The sequence below is a fragment of the Cornus florida genome, unplaced genomic scaffold, assembly GCF_030987335.1.
Source record: "Cornus florida cultivar Cherokee Brave unplaced genomic scaffold, ASM3098733v1 CherokeeBrave_3.0.0_Hap2_Chr06, whole genome shotgun sequence".
NCBI classification, from domain to species: Eukaryota; Viridiplantae; Streptophyta; class Magnoliopsida; order Cornales; family Cornaceae; genus Cornus; species Cornus florida.
In genome coordinates this window covers 94,496,140-94,513,462 of record NW_026775576.1, presented here as the reverse complement: position 1 = coordinate 94,513,462, position 17,323 = coordinate 94,496,140, and the positions used below count along the sequence as shown (strand labels likewise).

At 33.0% G+C, this 17,323-nt stretch overlaps 2 protein-coding genes across 3 annotated transcripts; both read left to right on the top strand.

Moving 5' to 3' along the window:
- Positions 1-700: 700 nt before the first annotated feature.
- On the top strand, positions 701-4,620 carry LOC132313003 (dual specificity phosphatase Cdc25). The gene is made up of 3 exons (XM_059811603.1): positions 701-859; positions 968-1,106; positions 4,110-4,620. The coding sequence occupies exons 1-3, from the start codon at positions 777-779 to the stop codon at positions 4,278-4,280; spliced, it is 393 nt and encodes a 130-aa protein (XP_059667586.1). The 5' UTR covers positions 701-776; the 3' UTR covers positions 4,281-4,620.
- A 2,668-nt stretch (positions 4,621-7,288) lies between these two features.
- LOC132313002 (uncharacterized) lies at positions 7,289-13,723 on the top strand. Of its 2 annotated transcripts, none has more exons than XM_059811602.1 (4): positions 7,289-7,442; positions 7,573-7,650; positions 7,859-7,957; positions 12,232-12,574. In XM_059811602.1, exons 1-4 carry the CDS (start codon positions 7,440-7,442, stop codon positions 12,286-12,288), a joined length of 237 nt encoding a protein of 78 aa, XP_059667585.1. In that variant the 5' UTR covers positions 7,289-7,439; the 3' UTR covers positions 12,289-12,574. The 2 variants fall into 2 exon arrangements, with proteins under 2 accessions (XP_059667585.1, XP_059667583.1); XM_059811600.1 differs by lacking the exon at positions 12,232-12,574 and adding an exon at positions 13,486-13,723 and having other exon boundaries at positions 7,290-7,442.
- The last annotated feature ends 3,600 nt before the right edge of the window (positions 13,724-17,323 follow it).

Here is a 17,323-nt window from a genome sequence, read left to right as displayed (position 1 = left end):
AAAATTTTAATCCTACAGCCGTATTGAGAGAGTAAGAGAAAAAAATATATATAAAGGAATCAATTTAGTGTTCATTAGACAATATATATCTACACACACATACACATATCAAGCACTTTGAAGCTTAATAAATTAAGAGGAAATCAATGGCGGCAGCGGTGTTTTTTATTGTTGAGATTAAAGCATGGGAGTTTGATTCCTTATTTGACACCAAATAGGAAATTTTAATTTCTTGAAGTTGCACAAGATCTGGATCAGGTCATTTTTATATAGGTATACACACACACATATATAGTCAATCTACGTATATGTATAATTTGGACAAGAGAGAGATTAATAAATTGATAATTTCATAATTTAAATGAGTCAAGTAACAAGTCAAATGATAACAATATTAATTTAGCATGTCAAATGTAATTGGTGGTAGTTGAGGGTGTCATTAAAAAATGGATTAACTTGTATTTATTTGTGTCATTATAGTTTACCCAATTTTAAAAGCACAATTTAGAATGTCCTAAATTTCACACGTAGATGATTCCATGATATCCTAGCTTTAACGGCTAGATCTTTGTTTGGAAAAATAGAAAATGATAAAAAGAAAATTTTAAGGGCTAGATCGATCTTGGTAGTAAGATAAAACAATAAGACAATTCACTATTACAGTCACATACCCTATATATATATATGTATAATTGTATATTAATTGCGTTGTAAAACAAGTGGAAGGTCTAGTCCAAGTTTTCTGGTGTACAGTCCCAAAAGAGGGGAGAGAGGAGATGGCTCGGAGTATTACATACATAACAGGTTCTCAGCTTCTCTCTCTAAAACGTCGCCCAAATATCGCTGTTGTAGATGTCAGGTATGTATATAACTATATATGTGTGGATATATTTATGCAGATTATATACGAATGATGATATATATATATATCGATCTGTTTGTAATTGCCAAATTGAATGGATAATAGGGATGATGAGAGGAGTTACGACGGGCACATAGCTGGTTCACTGCACTATGCGAGCGATACATTTTCTGAGAAAATTCCCAATCTAATTCAAGCCGCCAGTGGGAAAGACACCCTTGTATTTCATTGCGCCCTAAGTCAGGTTTATTGCACTTTCTCAGCCTAATTCATTGATAATTGCATTCTAATGTTTTCTGTTTCTCAATATTACACTGACACACACGTATGTATGCATGTATATTTGTTTCATTAATAAGTATATTTAGATTCTAGATTTGTATATACGTATGCAAACAAAAAAAAATAGTTTCCGAGGGTTGCATTCAGTTAACTAGATTGGTTACAGCTTGAATTTTCTAGGTTTTCTTGTGTGGGCTCTGGATTGTGGTGATTTTTGTAATGCTGAGTTCTAGGCTTCTAGCAAACACTTGGGGTTCTGTTTGGTTGGTGGTTCTAGGCTTCTAGATTTGTATATGCACACAAAAAATTGGTTTCTGAGGATTGCATTCGGTCAACTAGATTGATTACAGCTTGAATTTTCTAGGTTTTGCTGTTTGGACCGTGGATTGGTGGTGATTTTTGTAATGCTGAATTCTAGGCTTCTACCAAACACTTGGGGCTCTGTTTGGTTGGTGGATTTTGTTTTGGGGAAAAAAAACAAGGCAAAAGGAAATCATTTTTTCCTTGTCTGGTTACCATGGCAATTGGCAAATGACTAAATGGAATGAAATATGAGAGTAAGTAAGGGAGAAATTTTAATTTTTGATGCCATTTTTCTTTACTTTTCCTTACTTCCGACCATTTTAAATATACTTTTAATTTCTAATCTCATTTAAGCAAAGAGAAAATGTGAATGAATTGCTTCTCACTTTCCTTTTTCTTTTTTCCTCTTTTTTCGCTTTATCTTTCCCTCAGTAAACCTGAATATCAAATGGAGCCTATATGCCTCAGATTTTCATTGGGTTTGTTAAGTTTATTAATCTGTTTTAGAAATATTTACATGGTTGATATATTAATTATCTTCCGCACATTGTTATTTAGCTTTCAAGCACTTTGCTCATAAATGGGTTCATGAAGGATTATCACTGGATATACGAGCAATTGTTGAATCATTTCTAATGATTTATAATAAATGTTACAAGTTGATGGTCCTGTTGAATTACTTCTAATGATTTCTAATAAATGCTACAAGTTGATGATCCTAGGATCAGATGACTGCAATGACGGTTTAGGCTTAGTGTGTTGTTATTGGAAACTGATTGAATGTCCTTTTCTGCACTTTCTGAGTTATTTGTTTTATTTTAACTACTGTGCCTATTGTATTAGGAATGAAAAATGTCACCTCATTCAGAGAGGAGAATATGTCCAAAATTTGTGTTTTCTGAATTAAAATAGTGCATCTGCTGTCTCTTCATCTGCAAAGCTGTCATTCATGCTGGATACTGCTGCTTTCCTGTGTTGTGTTTCTGGGTGCAATGGGGCACCCGAATTTACCTAGGTTTCTCATCCATTTGTATTAACGGGTCAATAGTAAAAATTGGACTCAAGAGAATCTTGTTAAAGATGCCTATACAGCCTCCCCGCATTGTCTTTGGCAGTTTGGTTAACCTATCTAATCACGTGTAGTTTCAGATGTTCTTCAAGAAAAATGGAGAAACTGATTGTTGGATGGGTATTGACTTCATTGTTGGTCTGCCCGACTTCTCCATTTATTTTTCCAAACAATTATTTCACACACTTGTTTTGTACAACACAAAAGCAGATCAAGACCTGTTCAGAGGGAGTAGATTTGGAAAATTAACAGAAATCAAACAATTCGAAACACAATATTTAATCAGTTGAGAAGTTCAAAAGCCATATTCCGCATCGATGATTGACCCGCGACTTTCTCTGTGCAAACTCGACCATACTTTGCTCATCTGATATTTCATAGCTGTCCCTCCACTTGTTTTATGTATCATCTACCTTGAAGACATAATCCTAAAAGATTTGTGCACCTCATTTTTCCATAATCTTAAATGGCATTACTGCTGAGCCATTTATATTCCAACAATTATTTCAGTGTGAAGGCATGTTTGAACGGTGCCTTTTGATTATTTACTGAAGGGCTACCTGGGAAAACCCAATTAACCTTGAGTAGCTGAAACTGCTTGTCCCACATATGATATGATTTATGAACAACCACAGAATCAACCAAATCTTTGTCCTCCTTGCATAAGGAATACATATATGCACCCTCTCCCAGTGAATAGGATGTTAATGGTGTAATTTGGAATTCTTGAGTTGGGTCAACAGATGGTCTCTCCATTCTGTTATATCTCTGTTCACATTTCCTACTACTTTTCTAATCACATGATGCTGTGTATGTTCTCACACTGTTGACCACATACTATCCTGTATCAAGCATGAATAAAGTTTAAGATTCCTAAACCACTTGCTTGCTTTATTTACCCAACTCTAGTTCTATTGACAATGATTTGTACAATCTATCCTCTCTCTTGATTGTTGATCAAAGATAACAAAATGGCCACTTTGGATTCTCTTGATTAGCAATTAAGATTATCCATTTGACCGTGTTTTAATTAATGAAAAATTCTGACATTTTGCATATTTGATCCTAATGGGTTGTCCTAAAACTTTCATTATAAAGCATCTCTAAAAAGTATTAGTTTAAATTTCACTTGACTCTTGCCTTGTTAGTCACATACATACAACGTACACAACAGGGCCTGTAGTGGAATATGTTTGATAAATTTATCCATAATCATTGCATTAAAAATATATGTTTAGTGCCAACCCCAGGTGTCGATGCATTGTGGTTGAAAATTCACAAGTTTTTTCTTCAGTGGTTTCATGATGGTATATTATATCAGCTAATGTCTGTTTGGCACCTCATTTTTCTAAAACCTGGACACTTATCTTATAGAACTCTCATATATATTTTTTCCAAGACATAATGTATAAATGTATAGTTTGGAATTCATTTATCCATCTGATTTTTTTTGTTTTTTGGTCCATCACCTACATAACAAAAGTTGTGTATGTGACAAAAGCAAATTGGTTTTGCAATGCCCTCAAATTATCTTTGTTGATTGATTTGTTGACCTCAAATTATCTTTCTTTAATTTGCATCATGTTTTTGCAGGTTCGCGGCCCAAAGTGTGCACGAAAGTTGGCAGATTATCTCACGGAACTGAAAGAAGATGGGGGAATAAAGAACATCATGGTTTTGGAGCGTGGTTATAATGGCTGGGAAGCCTCTGGAAGGCCTGTTTGTCGCTGCACTGAGATCCCTTGCAAGGGTGAAAGCACTTAGAACCAATTCAAACACATTTACCATGTTGGTCCATTTATACACATTCCCTACCGAGTGCATGTCTGAACAATGGTACTTACTTCACACTATAGAATATGGAATTTGTCACCGGTGATAATAACTGATTATATGGCTTGATTAAAACATGACTAAAGGGAGCCCACGGTGGGATGTTTTGTAATTGTTTGTTTGACTTGTGATCATATGTTTTTGTTGAGTATTGCGAGTGTTTATTTCCGATTTATCTACTTTGTGAGAAGGGGTCCTTTATTGGATTCTACTGAAAGATGATTGATATGGATCACTACCCAGAAATCTGGGCTCTGATTTTTTTGCTGTAGATTTATTTACGATGCTTCCTAAGTTTGTTAGCTTGCCGTGAGCTACCTAAGAATGTTAGCTTGCTGCGAGCAATTGCCATTGTTTCTTTCAAATATTATATGAATCTGAGTTGCTGTCTTCTCATAATATAACACTAGCTCACTGTTAAGTCATGCGACTTGGTGTCTAGTGTCTACATAATCTTCATGGGTGGTCTATGCTGCAAGTGATGCATGAATTGTCTGGCGTATGTATGGACATGAAACGTCTTAAATAGTTGAACCAAACTGGTGCAGTTGATCTACAACATTACTTGTGCACATGACTGTTTGGTGTAATCTTGAACTCTTGGAGAGATCGATGTACGCAACTTTACCATGTTTTCGATTTTAAACCCGTGATCTCCACATATCATAATGGAATAATTTTGCCATGAAAATTACAATTTAATATGGGGATTTGTTGTTATTCTTTTGTGATTAATGTGGCAATCTGATTAGGGTGATAACGGTGATTACACAATATTAAGCAACCAAATCTCAGGGGAGCTGATACTGTGAGTAGTGCTCTTAAACAGTAAGTCAAATTTGATTCCCTTATGTTTAACGCAATGTATAAACAAATAGTTTAGCCAGCGTATCCTTTTGCAGCTAGGTGGATCCTTAAAAATGATGATTTTTTTTTTTGAGACATTGTGTAAAGCAAAAATACAAATTTACTGAACTAATTTGGGCATCATTTCACTTTGTTGTGTCCATGCATAATTTTTGTATCACAAAACTGTACAAATTATTTTTACCCGAAAACAAAAAATTTGAACTGTTAAAAAGTTTGAAAGGAAAATGATACACTACCTGTGTCCCAAAAATGGATACTTCTTTTGAAAAATTGCAACTCACGATATTTTTTAAAAGAGATATTCTTTTTGGGAGAGTGTATATTTTTTTAAAACTTTCTCCTAAGACACCTTGGTAATCTTTTCACCATAAAATAGCATTATTCTACTACTTTCTGGGGCTGAGCCAATATGTGTCCAGGAAATAGGATTCTCTCCTTGGGACATCTCTCTCCTACTCTTCAAAATCAATTTGAAGGCTAATATTAAGATAAGTCATTCATTAAGAGACATCATTTACCACATCTCCCCTTTGTCTCTACTCTCAACCTCTCTCCCTCAATCTTAGATACTAAGATCAAATTTTTCTCTTTCCTTTTCAGTAAAATTTTGCTTGCCTGAATCGCCAGCTTCTTCAATTTGGGCTAAACGTAAATAAAAGAAAAAAATGATTAATTTTGGAAACAAAAATAAATAAATAAATAATACATGGTGCCAAATCTAAAATCTTAATTAATTAATTTTGAGAGAGACCCAATGAATTCCTCGATTGATTTATTGGTTTATTAATTTGTTATGATTTATTTTTTTAACTCAACATATATTTATAATTATTCCATGATGAAGTTAGCAAAACCTAAAACGTCAATTGTTGATTTTGAGGATGATACAAAATCAGGAGCAATATCCAAAGAAGATTCACCATTTGAGAAAAAGAATAGGTTATGGGTTAATGAATGACGTGTCATAATAGTTTTGAAGAAGGTAGGAGAGGATCGTATGCGTGTCTAGGGGCATATGCCCCCACGTGGGCCATCCACTACTATATATGGCTATTTTTCAATTTATTATATATGTAGTTGAAAATTGCTATATAATGCCCCCTAAAATTTTTAGTTTCTTAAAGTATCTCTTAAATTTTTTCTTCCTTCTCTTTAATTCTTCAAATTCCTTTGATTTCCTTACAAAAAAGATATATTTTCCTTTCAAGGTTCTCATTTTTCTTCTTTTTTTCCCCTACGTGTAAAAATACTTCTTTTTGCACTTAATGTAACATGTAATTTTTTTTCTTCTTCTTCTTCGTCTTCTTCTTATTTAAATTTATTATAACTGTAATTTATAAAGCCAATGGGTGTAATTTTCATCATTACTTTCAAAATACAAAAACCCTACTACTATATTCTTTGAAAATATTACCGAAAAATATTTTAGTTCCTATATTGGTCAAAGAGGTGTGCTGGTGTACTTTTATTTATTTTTTCACCCAAATGCATTAAAGAAATTATTTTTTCTTTTATTCATTTTACTTTCACTTTGTTTCGTTTTGACCAAACATAAAGGCAAAAAATAATTTTAATCTCTGTTTGTTTGAATCTAAAATATTTTTTAGAAAATATATATTTTAAATATTTACAAATATATATATATATATATATATTAAAATTTAACAAAAATGAATTACTCATTATTTTTTGATAAGTTATTTTTTGATAAGTTAATTAAAATATATATTTTAATTAGAAAAGGAAAATATTTTTCGATGAAGATAGAAACCTAAAAGAAAAATAGACTAGCTTTTTTATTTTTATTGTTATTCAGAGACAAAAAAACAACCCAACCACATGACCCGACACTTGCAATACGGACTAGATTAGGGGAGGGAATTCAACTATTAGAAGGCTTTTTTGTTCTTTTACTTGAAAAAAAAAAAAAAAAAAACACGTGATGTTTCGCATTAGTTTAGTCAACTCTTGGTTGACCAACCGCTATGTAAAAACTACAAAATAAAGGACTAATTTATAATTAACTTTTTAAAGAGACCGATATCAAAATTTGTATAAAATCAGAGGACTAAAATTAAATTAATCTGACAAACATTGACGCCGGCAATAAAATTCTCGAGGAGAATATCATACACGGATACCTTTCGATCATCGTTTCTGGACTCTGACCCTATTACAAACAATTATCAAGACTCAAACAGCCAGTACAAAGATCTGAAGATGGTAATTCCGCCTATACTTTAATATCTCCTGATTCAGTTTGATTCCAATTTTTGCTTTTGAACGATGTTTTTTCTGTCTCATGTTTGATTATTGTTGTTACATGTATGTGTATGTGTGTATGTTTGTATAGGTTTGCTTGATGTGTTTGTTGCCGCTTTTCCTCGTCCCAATCGTGAATGTATTGCCGATTCTGTATTATTATTTCATGGTAAGATTGATCTTCTTTTACTTTTCTTAATAATTTGTTTTTCTTGTACAATTTCATGTTGACCCAATTATCAAGAACATATTTTCATTATTCAATTTGGGAATTTTTGTTCTATGTTCCTTCCCCAAAAAATTAAAATTTTGTTCCATGTTTGTTGTTATTTTTCTTTAATTTTTTGTTTTCCCTTTCCTCTTTGTGATTTCTTTAGGCTAAAGTCTATCGGCTCTTTGGTTGGGAATATCGTAAGCCAGAGATAGTACCCCCGGCATGTCCCTATAAACCTGCGGCCAACAAGAGCAGCATTAGCGTGAGTAATTGCTGTGTGTGTGTTTATGTGTGTATATGTGTTTGTTTATAAGTATGACATATATTAACCTTTTTATTTCATTCTTTATAGTTTTGATCATTGAATTAGTACAAATCCATTGTAGATGTGGCAATGTAGTTTCATTTGGCAAAAATGTTAACTAAAGAGTGTTGGTCAGCTACATTGCATCAACTTAATTTGCTACCATTAGGCTTTAGGAATTTTATGTTAGGAAGATGAAGGTAAACTGGTCTCCTGCTTCGGAATGAACCGACTGCTAACTAAAGAGTGTTGGTGGCCTGCTTTGCTGAAAACACATTAACATATGGTATGGAAGATAATATAATTTATACGATGTTAAATGTCCTGAAGACCTTGGAGATGGTTTTGGTGGTGGCACCATATTGTTCTAGTAGTACATTTTAATGATAGGAAACGTAAGCCTGAATCTTTTTTGCTGGAAAAGGAACTTTCTGACGAGCTGGACAATCTAGAAGGTTTTGAAAGAGAGATTGTCAGCTAAGACAATTTTTTCACTTGTACTTTATGATAGTGTTGGGGGCAAAGGTGCTCTTTTCTGGAGCAGGATTATGTGTTCTATGATATAGTATGCAAGAATCAAAGGATGCTGATGAAGTGGTATCTTTGTTGTTGAAGAAACTGATAATCACAGATCGGTCTGTGCTATCAAGTCCAGGTGTATTAAAATAAAATTTTTGACTTGATGGGAAAATTCTTGATGGATACCAACATTTGTAAACATATTAGGCTTTAAGGGGATTCCATGTAGTCGTTTGTTCTGAATATATGTTTAGTCCGATCAGCAGGCCCCTTTTTTTTTTTTTTTTTTTTTTTTTTTTTTTGTCTCAATGTGGTGAGGGAACCCATTAAACAATTTATGGCAAAAAGGTAATCAGCTATGTGAAAAAACAAGCCATCAAATAAAATCAGTGCTATAGGTAATTGGGGAGTGATGTAGTAATTGTGTGTGTGGGGTGGGTGGGTTAAGGCATTCTAAAGCTTAAAATAGGAGTATAGAAGGTATCAATGAATTCTCAGCAGTTCCGGTCAACAATAATCAATGAAGTGATTACAAGATCCATCTAATGCAATGATAGTTGTTAGTAAAAATGCAGCAAACCAAGAACTTCTAAGGTTTTAGAAAGAAGATAAATTCATATCTATCCAGTATTTGAGAAATTAGTTGAAAATCTATTGGGTAGTTTTAAAGAGCAAGAGGACTAGTGATGACAATAGGTGAATTTGGAATGGGTTACAAAAGAGGCTTGCACTTTGTCACGACTCACTATCATTTTTTGGATGAAACTGGCAATTTTGCTTGGCAAACTTGGGAATTGGATTAAAAATTTCCATTTCCCAAGCAAAATCCATTGTGCGTTAAAAATTGAATGATTTATGTTGTTGATGACATGGTGGGTTGCCTTGATTTTCATATATGTTGGAATACCTTGGAAGATCAACCTTATTTTACTAAGGTGTTATATTGCAGAGGTGGAATTTTATCTAAGACCCTTTTCTTGTCCTGTTAATGGGGATGTTGATCTTGTTCATTGGTTAGATGAGATAAAAAAAAAAAAGAAAAAAAAGAAGGAATTGTAAGAACTGAAGGCATTGTAGCATTTGTGCTGTGAACTTTGTAATGTTCTATGGCACTCGGAGTCATAGATCATTGCTTGTTCTCCAACCATGAGCCACATCCTTATAATAGCATATTGAGAAGGCTACTAGAACGTACAAAGATTATTGACTTCCTAGCTTAGTTGGTTTACCAACCCCCTTCCTCCATTTGCAGCAATATTTGGATTAAGTTAAATTTTGATGGCTGTAAGAAGATTAAAAAATGAGGTAGCTTTAGGTTTCATTCTGAGATATCATTTTGGGATTCCAATTTTATTCTAGACAGGTTAAGGCTTAAGAGTGACCTTACTCTTCTCATGATTGAGACTCGAGGCTTTGAGACTAGTTTCATAGTAGTGATACTGTGATAGAAATATTAAAAATTTGTACACACCGAGATGCTCAATTTTATTTTTATAGGTTTATTTGTCCGTGGTAACATTCCACACAGAACAATTAATATGTCAGAGTTGTAAAAAAATACGATGAAGGATGGTGATTTGGAGTTTTTCGTTAACATATTCTTAGAGAAGCAAATAAGGCAGCTGGTTAATTGGCAAACTTGGGAATTGGATGAAAAAAAAAAGATTTTTTGGGATTTTTTTCTTTTAAAATCGATTGATATTTGTTACGAGGATATAATGCGTAGGACTACTCCTTGATGGTGTTTATTTTGATTAATCTAAATATAATAAAGAAAAATCATGTAGGATACTTGAAGCGCTCATTTTGATTGAAACAAGATACAAAGATCTAGTTACATGTAAAAAGTAACAATAATGTTATGATGTCAGAGCATATGGCCCGATCAAAGAGAGGTTGTCATTCGGTCCATCTTAGTAACAAGTTCCTCCTCCATGTGAATAAACTTTATGTGATTAGAAAGAGGGTTTACATTGAGTATATACCAAGATAAAAGTTAAGTTTCAACTGCATCATAATGCAAGTTATCTTTTATGGTACATATCTTAGATAATTAAGAACTATATACTCAAAATATGAACATTGACTTGGATGAGCAACAATACATGAATGGAGGACATAATAAGAATTGATTGCATTTGTGAGACGTTGCAGGCGTCATTGACCGAAGATGAGGGAAAATGACTTCTACATGAGCAAATAAGCAAGAATCCATTGATGTGGGTGTTTCTTATTGAAAATTGAAGGTGCCAAAAAAAAAAAAAAAAAGAATAAGGTTAGAAAGAACAATTGTTTGAGGGCCTTGAGGTTGTGAGGAAAGACCGAATTGTCAAGGATGTATTAATGGCCAATTGAACTCAGAAGAGGTTGATATAGGTTTAATTCATTTTTAGTTTATTTACTATCAACCATGTTTATAAATTGTAATACTCAGAATTGGAAAAAAACTTGAAATAGTCCGGTCGGTTTACAAGTTCAAAAAAATGTCGTCTTTAGAGTTTAGACAAGGAAGGGAAATGGCTCAAATGATTTGATTATTTAAATTTTGGACAAGTTTTTAAGAATATCTCCAAGCATGTTGCTCACATTGCTTGATAATATGCTAAAAAGAATTTTGGTGGAAGAAGTTTTTAGGAATATCTGGTTTGAGCTTCTGGGTGAAATTGTAATGTCACTATGATAGAGAGTACAGTATTTGTATTGCTGGAACAATCTTATTTATAAATTTTACATACTTGCAAATTTATAATTTTGCATAATCTGCAAACTAATTTTCAAAATCGAATTCATCAGATTTTCGATTTAATTTATTTAATGATATTAAACTTGATTTTGTATTATAGTACGAGAAGGCAAAGAGACGGTTAGAGAGAGAGGAGAGAATAGAAAACATTTGAGGGCATATATGTAACTCGAAATTTTTTCTTTCTAAATACTCTTTTAGGTTTTTCATTTTGAATATCATTAAAGAAAGCAAGGCTAGAAAAGTCATTTGTGCTCACTAGGTTGAACACAGGGTGTTGACAAACGCTGACATGGAAGCTCAGTCTATTTATTAAATGCATTTCTTTCATCCACATCACATGTAATTAGGCCAAATTACGGGGGAGAGTCTGAGCATTGAATTTGAGACCCAACAGTACCAAATGGATGCTTTTATACCTTGATATGCTAGCATCAGCTCATTATTACTATTATTATAGTTAGTTCTATCCGTTCCAATGGAGTGACTTGCAGCGAACTGCAATTCCAGTTTGTGGAAATGGCCTTGTGCTGGTTTCTGGCATCTGATCACTAATAGTATCAAAGTCAACAAAAGGAATGCACCTTGAGGTAGACTGACAAGCTAAAAAGGAAATTTTGTCTTTTCTTCCTTGGATTTGGCTATTCCAATCTTCTACAGGTGCTTTGCTTAAACGAAATTTTTGTAATGTCATAAAATCTTCGTTGTATTATTTTTTACCCATTATATTGTGGATCTAGTATCTGAAAGAGTATAAATCAATGTGTTGAATATCTTAGATGACAATATTTTGATGTAAATTTTGAGGTTTGCATGACTTATCAAAAAAAAAAAAATTTTTTTTTTGAGGTTTGCATGACTCAGACCAATTACTCAGGGAAGTAAAATTTTGGTTATTTCTTAACATGTTTTAGGTTTGTTTGCTGTCTCAGAATTTCATTGATTATTTAAACTTTCATTGTGTGCTTAGGGAATTTGTTTCTATTTAAATCATGGATGCACACCAATAATGGCTTTTGATTTCTGATTATAAAAAGACCAAGAAGGATTATGTGGACAAGTGGTGAAGGGATGTCATTGTTTCCTCCCTTTTTTGTAAGGAAAAAAAAAAAGACGATGGGATTGGGCAAGAATTACTATTTGTTGGTTTGGCTTTGAAGGGATGCTTACTCCATTTGGTTATTTAGTTTGGTTTGTAGACCACAATTGTTATTCCAGAAAGAAAGAACCATCAAGTACAAATTGAGACGGAGAACTGGAAATTACTTTGTAAATATGTGTATTGCTTTATACAGCCTTTAGTCCTTCGTGCTCATTTTAAGCCCTGATTTGGTTGATATGTGAGCAAGCAGCAAATAGGATGCGTTAGTTGATTTGTTATAATTGTGCAAAAATATTTAAAATTTCAGGTGTGCTTAGGGAATTTGTTTCTATTTAAATCATGGATGCTCACCAATAATGGCTTTTGATTTCTGATTATAAAAAGACCAAGAAGGATTATGTGGACAATGGTGAAGGGATGTCATTGTTTTCCCCCCTTCTTTTTTGTAAGGAAAAAAGGAAAAAGAAAAAATGACGATGGGATTGGGCAAGAATTAGTATTTGTTGGTTTGGCTTTGAAGGATGCTTACTCCATTTGGTCATTTTACTTTGGTTTGTAGACCACGGTTGTAAGTCCAGAAAGAGCGAACCATCAAGTACAAATTGAGACGGAGAACTGGAAATTCCTTTGTGAATATGTGTATTGCTTTATTCCTTTGTGCTAATTCTCAGCCCTGATTGGGCTGATATGTGAACAAGCAGCAAATACTAGCACGCGTTAGTTGATTTGTTATAATTGTGCAAAAATATTGATAAATCATCACTGAATTTCTATCATCTGAGGCTATAGCCTTAGAAAGGAGAAATATGATCCATGTAGCCAACCACTAGTTGGGAAAAGCCTTGGTTGAGTTGAGTTGTTATAATAGTAGTTTGGATAGGAATTATGGTTTATTTTACTCATTCATCACTTCTCAATTCTGCAAATTATCTTTGATGTTAGTTAACTAATTCTTAAATCAGTAATTATATTTTCATTGTACTGTTTGTTTCCATTGTTTAATGTTTACATTGCCGCGATTCTATACCTTGGCTTTATAGGTCCATCATGCCATGAAGTTGTTCTATTTGCTTGCTAGTCCTTTGTACTGTAAATGAAATAGTAACCGCGTTGTTTTAACAGGTGACAGCAGAACCTAAACTTGATGCATCACCAGAACCTGTTCAGAAATCAGTGGGTCTAGATGATAGAAAGCTCGACTGAAGTTAGACTGCTCTGAGTGCATAAACACAAAAACTCATGTTATATAGATTTTCCTTGTAATAAACATAAGTTGTTGTGTCCTGATATGAGAATGACATTGAATTATGCTGTAGACAAGATCAGTTGAGCTATTTAATTTTACGGGTAATTGATATCATCTCCTCAAGGAAAAGAAGGCATTAGACATGAAAGAACTGAGCTGCATTAATTAATTGTCGCGATAGATGTGTTATTGTTGAGCCAATAAATGGTTTTCATGCATGGATGCAGATTGTTGGCTCTAATGTGTATTTGTAGCCTTCAAAATGTCTTTGACTAGTACTAGCAGCATATTTTCTGTTTTGAGCTCATAGGTAGATCATCACTTGTGGTTTGTTGGTCTGAGATTTTATAACATGTTACTCTTCCACGTCTCAAAAGATTTAAAAAAAAAACTGGAGTATTGTGGTGAAATTTCTGGATAGACAGACATATATGTGAGTGAGCTTTGCTGCTGTTTTATTCTCTATCTTGATTGGGCTGCTTTTAAAATAATGGTCTTTAGAAAGTTTGATTTGAAGGCCCTGAACCATGCAGTATTTGGGCCCAAAATAGAATTGCATTAATGGACAGACCCAAAAATCCATTGGGGCATAGGACTAGAAGTATTACTATTATATTTTTCTTAAAGCATGTGTATCGGTCTCATAATACACGTTTCTCTCTCTTCTCTCTTCTCTCTTGTTTCTTTAGTACTATTCAAGTTAGAAGTGCGACTCGAAAACAAAATTTCAAGAACTTATCCCTTCGAATTTTTGCTAATGCCGTTATGCCCGTGATAACTAGGACTTGAGGTTAGGCACCTGTCACTTAGTGTTGAAAATATTTTTAAAAAATGAATCAAAATCTTCTCTGTATACCCTTCATGTAGTCTGCTGTGATGCCAATTTTTACCAACCATTATAAATGATAAATTTTTTATTTTGAAAAGTAAATGATGTGGGGCGATTTGTGTCATTCAATTTGTACAGCAGGATTCGATTTTGATCCTTTTAAAAAAGTAGGTTTGCTCAATTTATTTGGACACATTGATGGAATAATCCAACCTATGTACCGTCGAATCTATTGTAACGATTCCATGGGACCTTTTTATATCTGTTATGTTTTTGCCTTATTAAAAAATGTAAGAAAATACACACAAATATACATATAATTGTTTTTTTAAAGTTGTTGCATGTGCGATATGTTGCATTTTTGTGTTGTGGTAGTGGTTGGTGGTGATGTAATTGTGTTGCACCAGTTTACGTAAAACAGTTCCTACCTCGCCCACTCATATACGTATTCTTAAAATAATTATACTAACTTGGGTCCTAAATTTGTTCGGTTAAGCCACATGTAGCGTTGGAAAAGCTCGAGGTGGTCAAACACGTGCTCAAGTAATTATTGAAACAATCAAGTGGATTGATTAAGAACAACCTTATCACAATTAAAATTTCATTTTCAGTAGATTTATAAAACACAAATTCGTTATACTATATGCTTCCCCGTGTTAAACGAGGGTTTGCTTTTAATAGAGGGGGTCCCACATTGAAAATCTTGTTGTCAAATTAAAATCCAACTTTATTGATAATGCACGTACGTGGTGTGACTGGTGGGGAGTAATATTTGAAGAAACTTTTTGGTGAAAAATGAGTAGCCTACAATTTTTGAATTGTATGTCGACTCGATATACGTATATTTACTTGCCTAAATTAAATTACTTTAAGGTCAAAATAATATCTCATTTATGAAAAGAGATAAGAGTCAAAATAATATCTCATTTATGAAAAGAGATAGACTCAAAATAATATCTCATTTATTTCAAATTTGTGGAGGAAAGATAGGAACACAAATTTTCATCCCCTCCAAGTGGAATTATTATAAAAAAAAAAAATTAAATTAAATTACTTTAAGGTCATTTTATATTAGGAAAAATAATTTAAAATTCTTTTTTTCCCTTCAGCTACTATTCTTCTTCTGTTTCTTCAAAAAAAAAAAAAAATTGTCATCTCTTCCTTCTTCCATCTAATTTATTTATTTTATTTTATTTTATTGTCTAAAAGCAAAAGAGAGAAACTACAGAGGAGATGAACTATATTTCGGTTGTGAAAAAGTGATGCAAAGAAAATTTGTGAAAAAAAAAAACCCAGAATAAAATTAATTTATAATCAGATTGATCTCCGATCAAATCCAACACATTTAACAATACCTCAGGAGAATTTGCTTGATAAAGGTTTATCAGAGAGAAAATAAAAAACTTATTTCGGATGAATTAATATCCACCGTTGGTCTTTCTTATCACATGGAGGGAGAGTATATAGTAAAGATTTGGTGTCACTATCAGATCATATTGGTTTATGACTTTATGTGGACATGTCCCTCCTTTATCTGTCATATGTCTTAATCTTTCCGCTCTTTACAAGACACAACCCCATCATACCGACCTTTCTATTGCAAATTTAAATTTTTAGTCTTTTTTTTTTAATCTTTTATTTTTTATTTTATTTTATTTTGTTTTATTTTTTTGCAATATCAAGCCAATCCCAAGTCTTGTTACTCTTTTATGAAATGGGCCAATGTAGGGCTTTCTAAGGCTCAGTCTGAACCCAATATCCAATGCTAGCGCTCTCTCACACACACACATTGTAAAAATAAAATACCAAGAAGATTAGGATTGAAACCTTGTTCTTGTTACAAACAATGGATTTGGATGGAAAAGATTTTGAACTTATAAAGACGGGTATGCATCACTATTCAATATCTTAAGTTTTTGGTTCAGATGGAAAGCACATTATTCGTTACAAGTGATATTAAAGTCAACCTAGTTCCTAATATTTGGGTGGTGTTCGACTCCGAATCATTACTGGGAGGGATTAGGAGGGTACGCCCGTTACATTGTTCTTTAACTTGCCATTTCTTTTATGTAATTGACTTGCAAACTTTATGGATGGATCATTGTTAGGAGATGAGATCTCTTTATTAGGGTTTGAAATGGAGTGAGTTTAACTTGAGACTATTTATTTCAAAGTCCATTTTGAAGGTAAAAAATAGATTGGATAAGATCTTTCTTAAAAGATATGGATATGATATCGGTCTTAAATCAAGTATGGTTTTTATTGAACGGATTTTACATTATTTTGTCCATAAAAATAGATTCTAACAATTTCGAGTTCACATGAATCCGCTCCATTTTATCTTAATTAGACCGAGTTTTTGGATTTTATAAATTTAGAGTCACGTCTAAGCCCATACTTAGTGGGCCTAAACCCAAAATGTCAAGACTTCCACCCTACAAGTTACTATCGATTCCATCAAAAAGAGAGGACCAAAAAAATACATATTTAAAAAGTTATACATTCACATAAATATATATATACTTATAATGGTATGTGACCATGCGAACCATGTTGTCTTGTAGAGATTGGCCTTGCATACATAGTTAAATACATATACACACATATATTATATAAATCACCACTTGCTATTAAAGATTTACAATTGGACCAATAAATGTATGCTAGAAAAGTTAACAGCCTCACTAGAAACATATTTTTGTATGCCCAAAGACAAAATAAGAGCCTTTAAATCAAACTAAAATAATATATTGCGATAACTGCTACATTTTTATGTACTTTCTTGAGTGCCAAACAGAGAAAAGAACAGCATAGTGGGCGGTGCATCAATTTAATACAAAATTGAATATTCTTAACCTTTTAGATTCTAACTTTATTCAATTAAC

Coding starts and splice junctions, on each gene's coding strand:
- LOC132313002 (XM_059811600.1), top strand. Junction 7,651..7,858: donor TTCTGTATTATTATTTCATG/GTAAGATTGATC, acceptor TGATTTCTTTAG/GCTAAAGTCTATCGGCTCTT. Junction 7,958..13,485: donor CCAACAAGAGCAGCATTAGC/GTGAGTAATTGC, acceptor TTGTTTTAACAG/GTGACAGCAGAACCTAAACT.
- LOC132313003 (XM_059811603.1), top strand. CDS start 777: ATGGCTCGGAGTATTACATACATAACAGGTTCTCAGCTTCTCTCTCTA. Junction 860..967: donor ATCGCTGTTGTAGATGTCAG/GTATGTATATAA, acceptor AATGGATAATAG/GGATGATGAGAGGAGTTACG. Junction 1,107..4,109: donor TTCATTGCGCCCTAAGTCAG/GTTTATTGCACT, acceptor ATGTTTTTGCAG/GTTCGCGGCCCAAAGTGTGC.